Source organism: Antechinus flavipes, chromosome 3, assembly GCF_016432865.1.
Source record: "Antechinus flavipes isolate AdamAnt ecotype Samford, QLD, Australia chromosome 3, AdamAnt_v2, whole genome shotgun sequence".
NCBI classification, from domain to species: domain Eukaryota; kingdom Metazoa; phylum Chordata; class Mammalia; order Dasyuromorphia; family Dasyuridae; genus Antechinus; species Antechinus flavipes.
Genome location: NC_067400.1, coordinates 460,168,175 through 460,183,404, shown reverse-complemented (window position 1 = coordinate 460,183,404; position 15,230 = coordinate 460,168,175). Strand labels below are relative to the sequence as shown.

Below are 15,230 nucleotides of genomic sequence, written 5' to 3'. Positions count from 1 at the left end.
TTTTAGCAAATGTATTAGTTGCAGACTACTTTCCCTTTTTTTTAATCCAGTCTTTCTCTCCAAAAAGGAATTAATCTGCATGTCCACTTTGGATATTTTTAAATGAAATTTTTTTAACAAGTATATACTGAGTGAAAAAATTAATAGTGCTAAAATTTATATATACCATTATAAATCAATAAAAGTGAAGAGAATCTCAACAAAGAACCAGCTCTTCCTGATTTTTTAACTGGATCTTTTTCATTCTTATGCATAGGGAAAAGGGAATGGAACAGACTGGCACTTTTATTTAAAAAAAAAAGAAGAAGAAGAAGAGATTTCAAAATAGAAGCTATACATTTAATTAACTCTATATAATATATATGAAATAATATATATGTTATGATTCCCATACACATGGAATGTAAAGATAACTTTACAAGACATACACACAATCTCATTTTTACCAACATTTACTTTGTAGGACACTGTGAATGCTAAGTGATTTGTGTGTATATACTGTCTGTTTAAAGATTAAAACAATAAACCAGCAAAATACAAGAAATTTGCCATCAAAGACTTCAATACCCAAATCAGCAAGTAACAAGGCACCAAAGTTTCCCTTTATTAATGGATACAAAAATGATTATGCTCCCTGTCCTGAAGCTTGTAGTTGGAAGGGAGAGAACATTGCTAACAGACAAATTGAACATGTAACATTTTTTTGCTAGTATTTATAAAGGAGTGTTATTATTATGTAGTGTGCTCTGGAAAGCCATTTAGGGATTACATAATAAATTCTTCTATAAAGTAAGGCTTTTTTCCTTTTGAAAAACTTTAATGCTTTTGAAAGATTAAAATTCATCATAACAGATTTAAGAGTAGGACAGAACATGAGGTTTCCTATATAGCTTTCCCAACACTCATTCTTAAATTGTGCTACCCAAGTTACTCTGATTTAGAGCACATTAATTAGTTGAGATTGGCAATTGTGTGTGATCGTGCTTTCTTGGAAGGCTGAAATAAATTTACAGAAGTGGACAAATGATAACTCAAAACTCTTTGTTTTTTCCATGTAGTGATAAGGTACATATTGTGAGAACCATAACCAGATGCTAATTTTTGTGCTTATACTACTATTCAAAATAAGGCATCCACCATTTGTTAGTAGTACAGTTTTGAAAACTGCTTTTCCTTTTTACTAGGGAAACAGTGATGATTATATGAAGCATATAAAGGCTAGGAATAGAGGAGATAAAGGAGAATTTTATTTTAGCTGTGAATAAGCTGTTATAAAACTTGTCAAACAAACCTTTCAAGATATGTTATTAAAAGTCTTTTCCTACGGTTTCCCCTCTCATTAAAAAGAGAAGAAAAATATCCTATGCTCAAGTGAATTATTTTTTGAAAATAACACACTTTTAAGCAAACCTAAGCTACCTGTTCCTCTTATTTTGTTGTTAAAAGATTTTATTTTAACTAAGACAAACTAAGGACAACAGTATATGAGGGATAAGGCTTTTCTTCAATGACAGTCTATAATGTGTTTTTCATTATTTCTTTAAAGAATAAAATGTATTATAGGGTGTTATTGTTTTGGGCTCTTTATACTTCACACATTTTTACCAAAAAAAGAAAATTCACCACAGCAAACTGATAATTCATGAAATGCAATAATTGATACATACAAGCCACAGTCTTAAATATCCTGGCACATGCACTTGAAACCAATAATCTATACATGTAAATGATCTAAAATGGTAATATAAAAAAAAAAAAGGAATGGAAAAATCATCAAGTTTTACTAATTTTAGATTTAACATATTTGTAATTCTCAAAACTGTTCAGACCATGAGATTCTTAGAATATTCTATATTCATATGAAAGTTCTTAACAAGGCTACTCTTGCTCTCCACTCCCCATACATACACACACATATATGTGTGTGTCTATATATATATACACACACATATATGTATATGTATATATATATTAAGGCCCGTTTCAGAATATTTAACATGGCACTTCAACTTTAAACATCAATATTTACCAAATTCTGTAGGAATCTATTTTTTGTGGATAAGTAAATGTATCATTTCAGTTACAGAGTAAATAAAAAATCATTTTGTTGACTTTTTTCCCCAATTAAAATTAAGGTAATTCATGTTCACAGAAACACAGAATCATCTAGCTATAATAAACATAAACATCATAAACTAACATCAATTTTCAAGGCTACAGTGCAAATTGCATTTTTATTAACATCTCTCAAATAGTGCTCATTTCTTTTTATCACAAATGTCATCCCTTTCTAAATGAAATCAGATTGACTTATTCCCCTCACAAGAGCAATTTGCATGCTGTTCTATTCTAAAATCTAACATTAGATAAATTAGCTTTTGGTCATGCAGCACAGACCATCCTTTAATAATCCATCTCTTGCAGTTTAGTCCGTCCAAAAAGAAATACACTTCACTGTGATAACTAACAGGTCATCCTTGCTACTCCATACTCCAAACTGACAACTGCAGGTTCAGTTTTGGAAAACTCTTCAGCATATTCACTATAGCGATTGTCTGCTGTGTTGCTGCCCTCTATAGTTCGAATAGCATCATTCACAGGTAGCAGGGTCTGCTCCTTCTTAAAACACAGGGAAGGTTTCAGGGCTGGAGAGTCAGCATGGATACAGTGCAAAGATTCCTTGGTAAGAACTGTATCAGTATGCCTGGCTTTCTGCTGTTTGATTTTCTAAAACAAATTCAAATTTGAAAAATTACTGACTGTTAGGCCTTTTAGGTTTAGGTATTTATTATTAAGTTTAAAACTTGTAAACATTAATAAAAACAAGTTCAAATAAATAAAAGATAGTTATAAACACTGGCTATTTAAACACATTCTCATTAAGTTACAGTATTAAAGTGTTTTTTAATGAATTCAGCTAGATAGGACATGAAGGAAATCATTCAATCTCATCCTTACACATAATGTAGATATGCATCATTACCCAGAAAAATGTGCCCTATGCAATATAGATTCTTATATTTCTCAAACTTGACTTTTCATGGAAAATAGTTTATAACAAAGAAATTAAGATACCTATTACATAAATATTCTCTATAAAGCTTTTCCTGATTTCTCCAACTGCTAGTGCCCTCAACTACTAGTTTCTTTATACATACAAATGTATATCCTTATTATATATGCATTTGTCTCCTTTATTAAACTATAAGTTTCTTAAGAGAAGAGATTGTTTCAGTCTCCACATTTGTATCCTCAGCAGCTAGTACAATGTCTTAGTAATAGTAAGTGCTTAGTAAAAATCTGTTCATTGATTGATACTTCATATGTAAAAAAGAGTAAAAGAGAACATGATTGTGGTCTAATATCAGTTAGTTTAATTATGAACTATGACATAAAAAGTCATTTCTAATACTGAGTCCAACAAATATCTGATGTGCAATTTATAGTATATTCATTCCAAATCCACAACTCTTATATGATTTAGCTCAATAAACATTTATTTAAGTGCCAGGTACTAGGAATACAAAGACAAAAACAAAACAGTCCCTCCTCTCAAAGAGTAAGTCCATATAAAATAATTTAAAAAGCAAGAGAATAAGGATGAGAAAATAGCCTATGATAAGAACTGACATGCAAGCTGTACTCTAAAGGAAACCGGACATGTTATAAGACAAAGGTGACAAACTTCATAAACACGCTTATCTAAACTATCCCTAATGTACATAAATATTTAATAATGCTCTTCCCTACTATTGTTTGCTATGTTCCTATGAAGGACTTTAAAGTCTTCACACTTGAGGCCGATAAACTTGATTGATTTCTGACAAAATTTTGACAGCAAATCATTAAAAAAGAATGTCATCTATTTTTATAGAAAACATGAAGAGAAGTGGACTAAATGATAATATAAATTAGATAAATTTAGACTTGGCTGAATTTCTGGACTCATTAAGTAGCCACTAATTGTTCAGTGTCATCTTGGTTGGAAGTCTCTAGTTGAGTACACAAAGGATCAGAGTTCAACATGTGGTATGTGTTAAAGTAATGACATGCTCATCAAAATTTCACATGATATAAGGCTGTGAGAGAGATTAACACATTCTATGAAAGTCAGAATACAAAAAGATCATGACAAAAAGATCATGCTAGAGCAGGACTTCTTTAACATTTTCTACTTTTCACTTAGGAAATTTTTATGTGACTCTGAATATAGAAGTATTCAAATCAAACAATTCCTAATGACCATAGATGGGGTTGCAATTCACAGTTTAAGAAGCTTTGGGCTAGAGCTGAATCCAGAAAGGTAAATTCAATAGGAATAGAAGTAACTTCTTAAACTTGGGTTTATTTTTTTATTTTTTTAATAACTTTTTATTGACAGAATCCATGCCAGGGCAATTTTTTACAGCATTATCCCTTGCACAAACTTCTGTTCCGATTTTTTCCCTCCCTCCCTCTACCCCTTCCCCCAGATGGCAAGCAGTCCTTTACATGTTGAATAGGTTACATTAAACTTGGGTTTAAAAAAAAATCAAGAGTGCCAGGAAAAGCAAAATTAGACAGTAGTTTGTCTGAAAGAGATACTAAGATTTTAATGGGCACTAAGTCCAACAATTCAAAAGTGGAATGTGGTAGCTAAAACAAACAAATAAACAAAAAACCTAATATGGTCCAGAGCAACATTAAGAGAAGTCTAATTTCCAGAAATAAGGAAGTGATAGATAATCCCTCAACTCTGCCATGGCTAGACCAAACTAGATCTATAGTCAGTTCTAGGTGACAGTTTAAGAAGGAAATTGATAAGCTGGAGAATGTCCGAAAAAAGGAAATTAGAATAGTAGAACAGAATCCACATCATATAGAAAAAGCTGAAAGAATTGGGGATGTTTAGTCTGGAGAAAACTAATAGGGAACATGAGCTACCTCCAACTATTTGAGAGCTCTCATCATATGGACAAGGGATTGAATTTGTTCTGTTTGGCCCCACAAAGCAAAACAAGAAAAATAGATGAAATTTGCTAGAAGGCAAATTTTGGCTTCTTGTCATGAAGCCATTTAAGTAATATTTAGAACCAGTCAAAATTGGAATAAGCTGCTTTTGGAGATAGTGGGTTCCTCTTCATTAAAGATCTTTAAGCAGAACTGATATGAAAGGATGGTTTTTTAAAAGATATATATTCAGAGAGGGACAGCTAGGTAACATAGTGGATAGAGCACCAGCCCTGGAGTCAGGATGACCTGAGTTCAAATATGGTCTCAGACACTTAACACTTCCCGGCTATGTGACCCTGGGCAAATCACTTAACCTCAATTGCCTCAGGAAAAAAAAAAAAAAAGATATATATTCAGAGAGACTGGAATAGGTGGCCAGTGAAGTCTCTTCCAATTAAAATTCTATGATTCTATTCACTTTCCTTAGATTGGAAAGATAGAAAAGAAAAAATATTTCTCAGAAGATAAACTGAGCCTTTCAATTGCTTGAATTCCTTCAGACTCACCTTCTGTAATACTGACATCTCCCCTTTTGCTATCTTTGGATGCCCTCATCCTGTGAGTCATTAATTTCCACCATAGCATCAACCTCTAGGGAAAATATTTGAGAGATTGAGCAAATCTATGTGAAATGGTCTCCAAAGGAAACTGTCTGGGAAAAGTCCTCCTTGATGAGTGATAGATCAACCAGATTTTCTCCAAAAGTCCACTTTAGTTTTCCCTGATTTTAACAATTAACATTCTCTGTTTCTCAACTTACTTAATAAGGCCCAAAAGATAAAATAACTATATAAATGATATAAACTACCTTCTTTAAGGAAAAAAAAAAAAAAAAAAACAAGAAAGAAAGAAAACAGAGATTGGTCTGTGATAATACTATTGACTTAAAGAACTGAACTTAATAATTCAAATTAATATCATGTTTTTCAGAATACTCACAGATTCTAGTTCTTTAATTTCTTTTTCCAGTTGTTTATTTTGATCATTCTTGTTCATAATCAGCTTAAATACAGATTGCCTAGGATGCAATGTTCGGTCAAACTGATGGTACATATTCCTCCAAAATCTCAAAGGGAAGAAAATACAATTATTTTACTAGATTGTCTTCATAGTAAAAGATTATGTAGATGCTCAGGCAAGACTACTTACTTAAAGTTGAAAGGCACTGTATTAGGCTCCAGTACTGTAAATTTCTGAGAACTGGGAGTGTAGAAAGGATTTAAGTACTTTTCTTGGTCATCCAAAAGAAAGGGCCACAAGGAATAAGTCTTCTCTCTCAACCTAATCAACCATAAACAGAATGAGGAAGTTCTCAAAGTAGATAAAAGACACACCATTCAAACTCATTTTAGTTCAATATTGTGATTCATGCCTTTTACTCTTCTATACTCATTACAAATACAAATACAAAGCAACTAAGTTTTAATTAACTCAATAGATTAGAACTCCTGGAGTTTTGTCTGATTCTGTCCTCTTTATCTCTATTATCCAATCTGTCATCAAGAAATATAAATTACCTCTTAAATATTTCAGTTTCTATTTAAATATTTAACTTTCTCCTTAATCTCCATTGCCACTGCTACAAACTTAAGTACAGATCTCTGTGACTTCACACATAGATTTAATGCTGGAGATTCCTTGCAAGGTACTGGCAACTCTCCTCCAATCATTCATTTAACAAATAATTTCCCAACACTTTTTTACATGTGAAGCACTGTGCTGAATGTATAGGGTGAGATACTAAGACAATGCTGCCAGAGTAAGCTTCCTTAAACTCTTTCATCACAGCATTTCCCCATTCAGAAATCTAATCATTTCCTACTGCTTACATGGAAGTTAAAATGTTTCTGTATCACTTTCAAGGTCCTCCACAGAACCTCTTTATATAACTCCCAGGTACTATCAACTTAATTAAGTTACTATACCTAAAATATTGCTTAAGAACAGGAGATTTATACTGAGAAGGAACAAGTTCCTCCTACAAGGTGACACATTCGAGGAGTGAGAAAGAAATCCTCGAGGTTAGAAGAGTAAGAAAGTGAGTTAAAACAAGTTTCTGATTTAAACTTTATTACTAAGTAGAGGTATGAGTCTCTACAAGTTACAAGATTTCTGTGCCTGTTTTCAAGTATAAAATGTGGAAACCAAACTGGATAAACTGTCAGATTTAAAATTACATAGTTCTACACAGAGTGATTCTTGAAATAATCTGTGATTATTATAATGGCTAAATATCCTCAAATATTTCTATTTTTATTTTAATTTATAAAATTATTTACTGGGAATTATAAGAAACCATTTTCTTATATTTTAATTCATAGTTCAAAGTTTTATCAAATTTTCTTTCCTCCTCCAATCTAGTCCAGTAATTTCATCAGAGTATGGAACTTCCAGTAGGAAAACTCTAATCACTCATGAAAAACAGTAACTCATTTATATAAAGCAAAGCTTCTTAAACTTTTTACACTTATGACCCCTTTTCATTCAAGAAATTTTTATGCATATATATGCACGTAAAGTATATATAGAAATCAAATATTTACTGATAATAAATCATAAAGAAATTTATTTTAAAACATTCTTTGATATAAATATAATTTTACCACTTATTAAAGATGAAAACAAATTTGCATACTAATGAGATAGATTTGATATCTCTTACTGTTGCCAAATTTTTCCAACTCCCACTTTTAGTTATGAGACCCACAGTTTAAGAAGTTTTGGTATAGAGAAGATGCTTGGGATTTGAGAAATTAAGTGATCTGCCCTTGGCCACACAGAGCAAAGACTTGAAACAAGATTTTCATAAATCTAAGTCCAGGTCTCTTTCTATCTCACAATAATTCTGTACTTATCAGTCCTCAGTTTGCTAGATTTTTTTAAAACCCACTTAAAATAAATAATCTTACTTGAGATCTTCTCTTTCTTTTTGACAATTCCCAAGGAAGTTTCCAAATTGGCATGAATGGACATGCTCATGGATCTGAAGAAGAAATGCTTCATTGTATTCAAAAGCTTGTGGGAATTGTTCTGTCAAATGCCACACACATTCCAAAAACTGAGTAAACACTGGTGAAACTTCCTTTGGGTCACCATCCAAATGGCCACACCTATATAAGTCCCCCAAAGCAAAAAGTTTTTAAAATGTATGTGAAAGAATTTAATCAAGTACATATTATGTAAACTACATACAGGAAAAAAGTCCAAATATTTTTGTTGTGTTGGCAAATGAAAAGTGGAATTAATTTGCTTATAATAAGGTGTATATATACATATGTTTATTTATTTAATAGCAAGCCTTGCAAATACATTTCAATCATGACAGACTAAAATGTCTGCTGCATTCAATGTTGAATACTAAAACTTGTACTCAATAATTGAGTTACTTTATTTACATATCATCCAACTAGTCATTAAAATAAATACATCTAGAGAATTGAGAGCAATTTATTCTGGTAGGAAACATATTAGCTTTCTTGTAAGGAATAACATAATTTATAATAGCACTGATATTTCAAGTGCTTTCTGTCATTAGAATTCAATTCAAATAAATTATACAACATTTTAAGATTAAAATCATCAATTATACAAATTATACAACTATTCTGTACCTATCTGAAAATTTGTGTCCAAATGAGATCCAGTCTTTCTCTATCAAAACCTAGAAGAAAAATAAATTACCAAATGATTTCCAAAAACTACTTTTCAATCTATCTGAATGATCAAAATACATTAGGCATTTTTCCTAAATAGTTACCAAAAAAAAAGTCAAATTCTAGTATTTTCCTAATTGTAACGTTTTCTTTTCCATATCTAACACACTACTGACAAGAAAGAACTATTGGCGCTATTGATAAAAACAATTAGATTCCTATTATTCTTTAATAATGCTGCAGCTATCATTAATACAACAAAGGCGGCTTAAAAACACTGTTAAGAAATTATTTTAAGAGTACACCTTAACGATGAATCCAGATGTCAGTATCAACTAACTAGCTGATTCCTATAGGGTTGACCATAGACTTTAAAAAACTTTACAAAAGAAAAATTGCAGTCTTTGCTCAAGGAATTTTTTAGGTTAAAAAATAAAAAGAAGTTTATACTTGTGTAAACACAAGTTGACACAAAATTGTAATGAAGTGGATTTTTATAAGTATTATGAATGTCAGATTTTTGAGAGGATTCACAGAGAAGGTAGATTTAAAAGTTTTAAAGTATACTTTATATATAAAATAAATATATATTTAAGTATATCTAAAGTATAAATACTTTAAAAAGTATAAAAGAATGAAGATAACAAGAAGACACCTAGCTTCCCTTAATGAATTCAAGTTAACTTGGCCCAAATACATTCCATCCTCTAATTCTTTAAAAAAAAAAAAAAATGGCCAATGTGATTGATGAATTACTGTTAGTAATATTTCAAAGACCATGAAAAATTAGAGAAATACCACAAGACTGGAAAAAAGGAACATATTGTCCCAATTTTCAAAAAAAAATAATAATAAGAGAATAAAACCTGTATATTATAAGCCAGCAAACTTGACTTTTGATTTCCTGGGTGAAAGGATTTTTAATAAGCAATTATCGGGCAGAGATTCAGAGGTCCCCTCTTCTTCCAAAGTCTAAACTTTAAGTTGTTTTCTGGAAGGGCTTTACTAATAAGATTGCATTGATTCTGTTCTGGGTCAGACATCATCCAACTTAGCAAGAAATTTAATCTAGGATGGGCAAGTCATATTGTTCCAAGCTTGGATGGAGACAGATCCTTTTGTCTAAACAGTCCAAGGTTAAATAAAGGTAGTCTGAAAAAAAATAATTTCTATGTCCAAGGTTCACTCTCAGCCCCTCCTTGAACACCTAAGGACAAATAAACTGTGTTGGATTAAGAAATAATCCTCTGGCCTTATTAGTTTATATTGATTTTAGCAAAGCTTTTAATAAAATACAGCATTCTATGAAGAAGATGGAGAGATGATGATTAGAGATGATGATAAAATCAGATTCAGAACAGGTTAGATGGCAGTTCTCAAATAGTAGTTGGTAATGGTTCAATGTCAACATAGAGGGCCTTTAGAAGAGTATCTTAGGCATCTGGGCTTGGCCCTAGACTGTTTACCATTTTTATCAGCAGAAGATATAGATTTTGTGGATAATACAAAATTTAAAGAAAAGAAAAGAAATGGAGTGTGACAAATATAAGAGTCAGGATCCAAAAGGATCTCAAAACACTGGAGCACTGGTCTGAATCTAATAAGATGAAATTCAATAGGCTTTTATCCTTGGAGAGAAAAAAATAAACTTAAGTACAAGATGGAAGAGAAATAAAAGGTTAGACAGTAATTATTCTGAAAAATATCTGGGGGTTTTAGTGGATTAAAAACTTAATATGTTAACAGTGTGATATATCAGTGAAAGAAGCTAAGAAGATCTTGGTTACATTAAGAGTGGCAAAGCTTAAAATAATAGAGTTGTATCAGTGCATTCTGCCCTTAGGAGCTCCCATTTGTGCTCAAATCTGGGCTCCATATTTTTAAAAAGACACCCAATAAGGTGGGGATTATTCAGAAAGGGCAACCATAACAGTAAAGAGCCTTGAACCTACGCCACATAGGATCAATTGATGGAATGTGGGGTATTGAGCCTACATTAAAAAAGACTTGAGGGATATTCATACTGTCTTCAAGAATTTAAAGTGCTTTGGTCAAAGATATGAACAGGTAATTTCCTACAAAGAAAACAAAGATATTTATAGGCACAAGGAGAGAAATTTTTTTAAAAGTTGTGTGTGTGTGTGTGTGTGTTTTTTTTTTTTTTGGGCCGGGGGGAAAGAAAGGGGGGAAGTTAAGGCAATTGGGGTTAAGTGACTTGTCCAGGGTCGTACAGCTAGTAAGTGTTATGTATCTGAGGCCAAATTTGAACTCGGGTCCTAACAAGAAATATAATTTAAAACAACTCTAAAGTATCACCTCACACCTATCAGATTGGATAAAATGAGAGAAAAGAAAAATAACAAACGTTGGAAGGGGATGTGGGAAAACTGGAACACTACTGTAGATGGAGTTGTGAACTAATTCAACAATTCTGGAGAGCAATTTGGAACTAAGCACAAAGGCCTAAAAATCTCACATACTCTTTGAGCCAGAAATACTATTCCTAGGTCAGTATCTCAATAAGATTTTTAAAAAGATAGGGGAGAGTGAAAAATCGTATTTATATTTGTTCATTCTGTAGTGGCAAATAATTGGAAAATGGGGGATGCCAATCTATTGGGAAATGGTTGAACAAGCTATAGTATATTTGTGATGGAATACTATTGAGCTATAAGAAATGAGGAGGAGGATGCTTTCAGAACAATCTAGAAAGACTGACATGAACTGATATACACTGAAATGAGCAGAACCAGGAGAACACTGATAATAGTAACATCAATATTGCATGATGATCAAGTGAATGACTTAGCTATTCTCAGCAACACAGTGATCTAAGACAATTCCAAAGGACTTATGATGAAAAGTGCTATACCCCTCCAGAGAAAGAACTGATGGAATTTAAAGGAAGATCAAAGCATACTAATTATTATCTTTTTTCGGTTTTTTGTGTTTGGCTTGTTAGATCTATATTTTCTTTCACGAGATGAACAATGTTTTGTATTCATGCACATGTAAAACCTATATCAAACTACTTGCCATTTCAAGGAGGGGAAAGAAGAAAAGGAAGGAAAGAATTTGGAACTGAAAATTGTAAAAAACAAATATTAAAAATTGTTTTCATATATAACTGGAGAAAAAATTAAATTAAAAAAAAAAAGGATGTAAAGTACTAAAAGAGAGATTTATTTGTTCTGTTTAACCCAAGAAAGTGAAAGTACAAGTAAAAAGATGGAAATTGCAAAAATGTTAATTTATCCTCAATATCAAGAAAAAGTTCCTAACAATTAGAATTCTCCTAAAGTGATACAGCTTGCCTTGGTAAATGGTGAGTTCCCTTCCTTGAAGATCTTCAAGGATATACTATATAATCTCTTGTCAGATATGCCATAGTGGGGCTTTCTTTTGTGTATTGGTTCAATTAGATTAGCAATTGAAGACAGAGCAGTTGGGTGGTGCAAAAGATAAAATGCTGAATTGGGAAGGAGAAAGACAGATAAGCAGGGAGATATCTAAAAAGTTCAAATCTATCTTCAGATACTTTCAAGCTGTTGTGACTCTGGACAAGTCATATAATCTCTGTCTGCCTCAGTATCCTTACCTGTAAAATAGGGACAATAAGAGCACCCATCACAGGATTGTTGTTTATAAAGCATTTAGTATAGTGTTTTGCACACAGTAGGAATTAAATAAATACTTATTCACTTCCTTACTGAGTCCTTTCCAGCTCTCAAATATTATGATTCTATAATTATTTGTGCAAAATGAATTGGTTAACTTTGAAAAATATTACTGTTGCAAACAAACTGTGAGATTGAAATAAAGACATTCAATATCACAAAGAAGGCAAGTAACACAGCCAAAACTCAAATACACATTCTTGACTACACAAGTTTTTAAATAGTAGAACTTTTAGGATAAACCGACACAAACTCATTATGCCAAGAAACTCTGGCTTCTAAAATTCTCAGACACAAATTTCACATTATATTAGTTCATATTTAAATAATTCAAAATAATAATCATATGTACAGAAGCACAAAATCTCAGAGATGTGAAAGTCTCCAGAGGTCATCCAATCTACTTATATTTGAATAAGAATTGCCCTATGCCATCTTAAGCAGTTGGTCACCCAGGCTTCCAATGAACTCTTCAAGAGAGAAAGAACTCACCACCTCCTAGGACAATCCATTTCATTTTTGGATAGCTCTAATAATAAGTTAGCTTGCCTTTAAACTGCTCCCCAAATCTGATTCTCTGCAGCCCCCTAATTTGTTCTAGTACTGCTCTTTAGGCCAACCACAAAGTCCAACCCCTTTGCTGCAAGATAGTTCTCCAAATACTTGAATGAGGTTTTCAACATATCTTCTAAGTCTTTTGTTTTTCCCCAGGATAAATATCCCTAGTTCCTTCAACTAATTTTCATATGGCATGTTCTCAAAGCCAACTATCTCAACTATATAGTTATATATAGAATTATATATAGTTCTCAACTATCCTGATTATTGTACTACAGAGATCTTCCAACTTGTCAATTTAAGTACTAAAATATGGAACACAAAATTGAACACAGTACTTACTTTGACCAGGACAAAGCACAGCAGGATTATTACACTCTTATCTTAACTTCCTGACATGAAACAAAGTTTAGAAGATCACTAAATAAAAACGTTGTCTTAATTTGTGTTAGTTGTTGTCAGGTTCAATCACTTTTTGTTAAAAGATGGCAATGTGATATTGTATTTAACATAATACTTTAACATATATAACATGTATTGGTCAACCTGCCATCTGGGGGAGGGGGTGAGGAGAAAGAAGGGAAGAATTGTAACAAAAGGTTTTGCAATTGTCAATGTTGAAAAATTACCCAGGCATATAGCTTGTAAATAAAAAGCTATAATAATAATAAATAAATAAAGATGGCAATGTGTAATCTTGTATAAGTAATTTTAGCCGAGGAATAAGAAAAACAATTTTCAAAGTATAGTACTTATAAAAAGATTTAAAAGAAAATTCTAGTACACTCTTCATAAATTTTACAAAGTCACAAAATTGCATTTTGTACAGATTATGCTACCAATGGGAAACCTTCATACTAAATGTCAAATAAATCCTCACCATGAATCCTTTGATTGTTCTATAATAGGAATCCAATAAGAGAGTTCCAAGGGAACAAACTTGCGAGGTCCTGTCCCAACCATCAGAACAATGTACCAGCACACTTGCACTTTCATTCACTATTGCCTGAAAAAAAAAAACATTTGTGTATACACCAGGAGAAAACATTTTACTTGAATAATTAACTCTACTAATTATAAATCTATATAATCTCTAATAGCAAGGTCAACTGAAAAGATAATATTTGTCACAATGTTCTATGTTGAATTCATTTAGAAAATGTTCCTTGCCAGGATAATATAAATTAGGTCCTAAAAAAGTGCAATCTCTAGGGAACATACTATAAATATAACTTGTATTTCTAAAAACTGAATAAAAGTAAATGTTTCTTTAAAGATAAGGCTTATTAAAACTTATTCTAGAAAAAAAAGGAAGGATTGAAAAAGATAGCTAGTAAAATTCAGAAGTCAAGTATCAGACATAACTTCAGCTTCTAAAAAGTTTAATCCTGAAAACAAATATCTTCACATTTTTCAACTATAACCCAAAAAAGTCAAAAAATATTCAGAAGGGCTAATGAATTATTCAATCAACAAGTGCTGATTAAACTACTTATTATGTGTCATGAAATAAACTAAGGGCTAGGGATACAAAGACAAAAAAAGAAAAAGTACCTGATCTCAAGGATCTTTTATAATCTAGCCATGGAAGACACAAAACTGGTATCAAGGTGAGGAATAGGGGGTGAAGAGACAAAGAACCAATTCATGTAGAAGCTGGTACTTGATGGACCTCTTTGATAAAGAGAGCCTTAATTGATCAAAGATGGACAGAAGCAGCTACACCCAGAGAAAGAACACTGGAAATGAATATAAACTGCTTGCATTTATGTTTTTCCTCCCGGGTTATTTATACCTTCTGAATTCAATTCTCCCTGTGCAACAAGAAAACTGTTTGGTTCTGCACACATATATTGTATCTAGGATATACTGCAACCCATTCAACATGTAAAGGACTGCTTGCCATCTGGGGGAAGGGGTGGAGGGAAAAAATCGGAACAGAAGTGAATGCAAGGGATAATGCTGTAAAAAATTACCCTGACATGCGTTCTAGCAATAAAAAATTATTAAAAAAAAAAAAAAAGAAGCTGGTACTTGAGATATTCCTTGAAGGAAATTAGAATTCTAAGAGTTGGAGAGTAGTGCATTCCAAGTATGGGAGATAGTCAAAGCAAAGACATGGAGAGAGGAGGTGGAATACTAGCAGGAAAAGTAAAAAAGTGCAACTAAGGCTGGGCAACAACAAGCATCAAAGGGAGGAACATACAATAAGGTTGGAAAGATATGTTAAAGAACAATGATCAGTATTAAACACCGAAAAAGAGTTATTTGATTCTAGAGATATTATGGAGTCAATGGACACTATTAAAGTAGGGAACAATATGGTCTTATCTGTTGTTTGGTTGTTTCA

At 32.1% G+C, this 15,230-nt stretch overlaps 1 protein-coding gene across 3 annotated transcripts in view; it reads right to left on the bottom strand.

Moving 5' to 3' along the window:
• The window catches only part of MTMR6 (myotubularin related protein 6), a 67,669-nt gene that overhangs the window by 21,639 nt on the left and 30,800 nt on the right, over window positions 1-15,230 (bottom strand). For 2 of the 3 annotated variants that reach the window (XM_051986566.1, XM_051986564.1), the window contains 6 exons: window positions 13,761-13,886; window positions 8,604-8,653; window positions 7,902-8,102; window positions 6,142-6,273; window positions 5,932-6,058; window positions 318-2,727 (listed from right to left, as the gene is read on the bottom strand). In XM_051986566.1, coding sequence (XP_051842526.1) covers window positions 2,464-2,727; window positions 5,932-6,058; window positions 6,142-6,273; window positions 7,902-8,102; window positions 8,604-8,653; window positions 13,761-13,886 — 900 coding nt within the window. In that variant the 3' untranslated portion in view covers window positions 318-2,463. Of the gene's footprint in view, window positions 1-317; window positions 2,728-5,931; window positions 6,059-6,141; window positions 6,274-7,901; window positions 8,103-8,603; window positions 8,654-13,760; window positions 13,887-15,230 lie in introns of those variants that run through there. The other variant, XM_051986565.1, reaches the window with a different exon arrangement.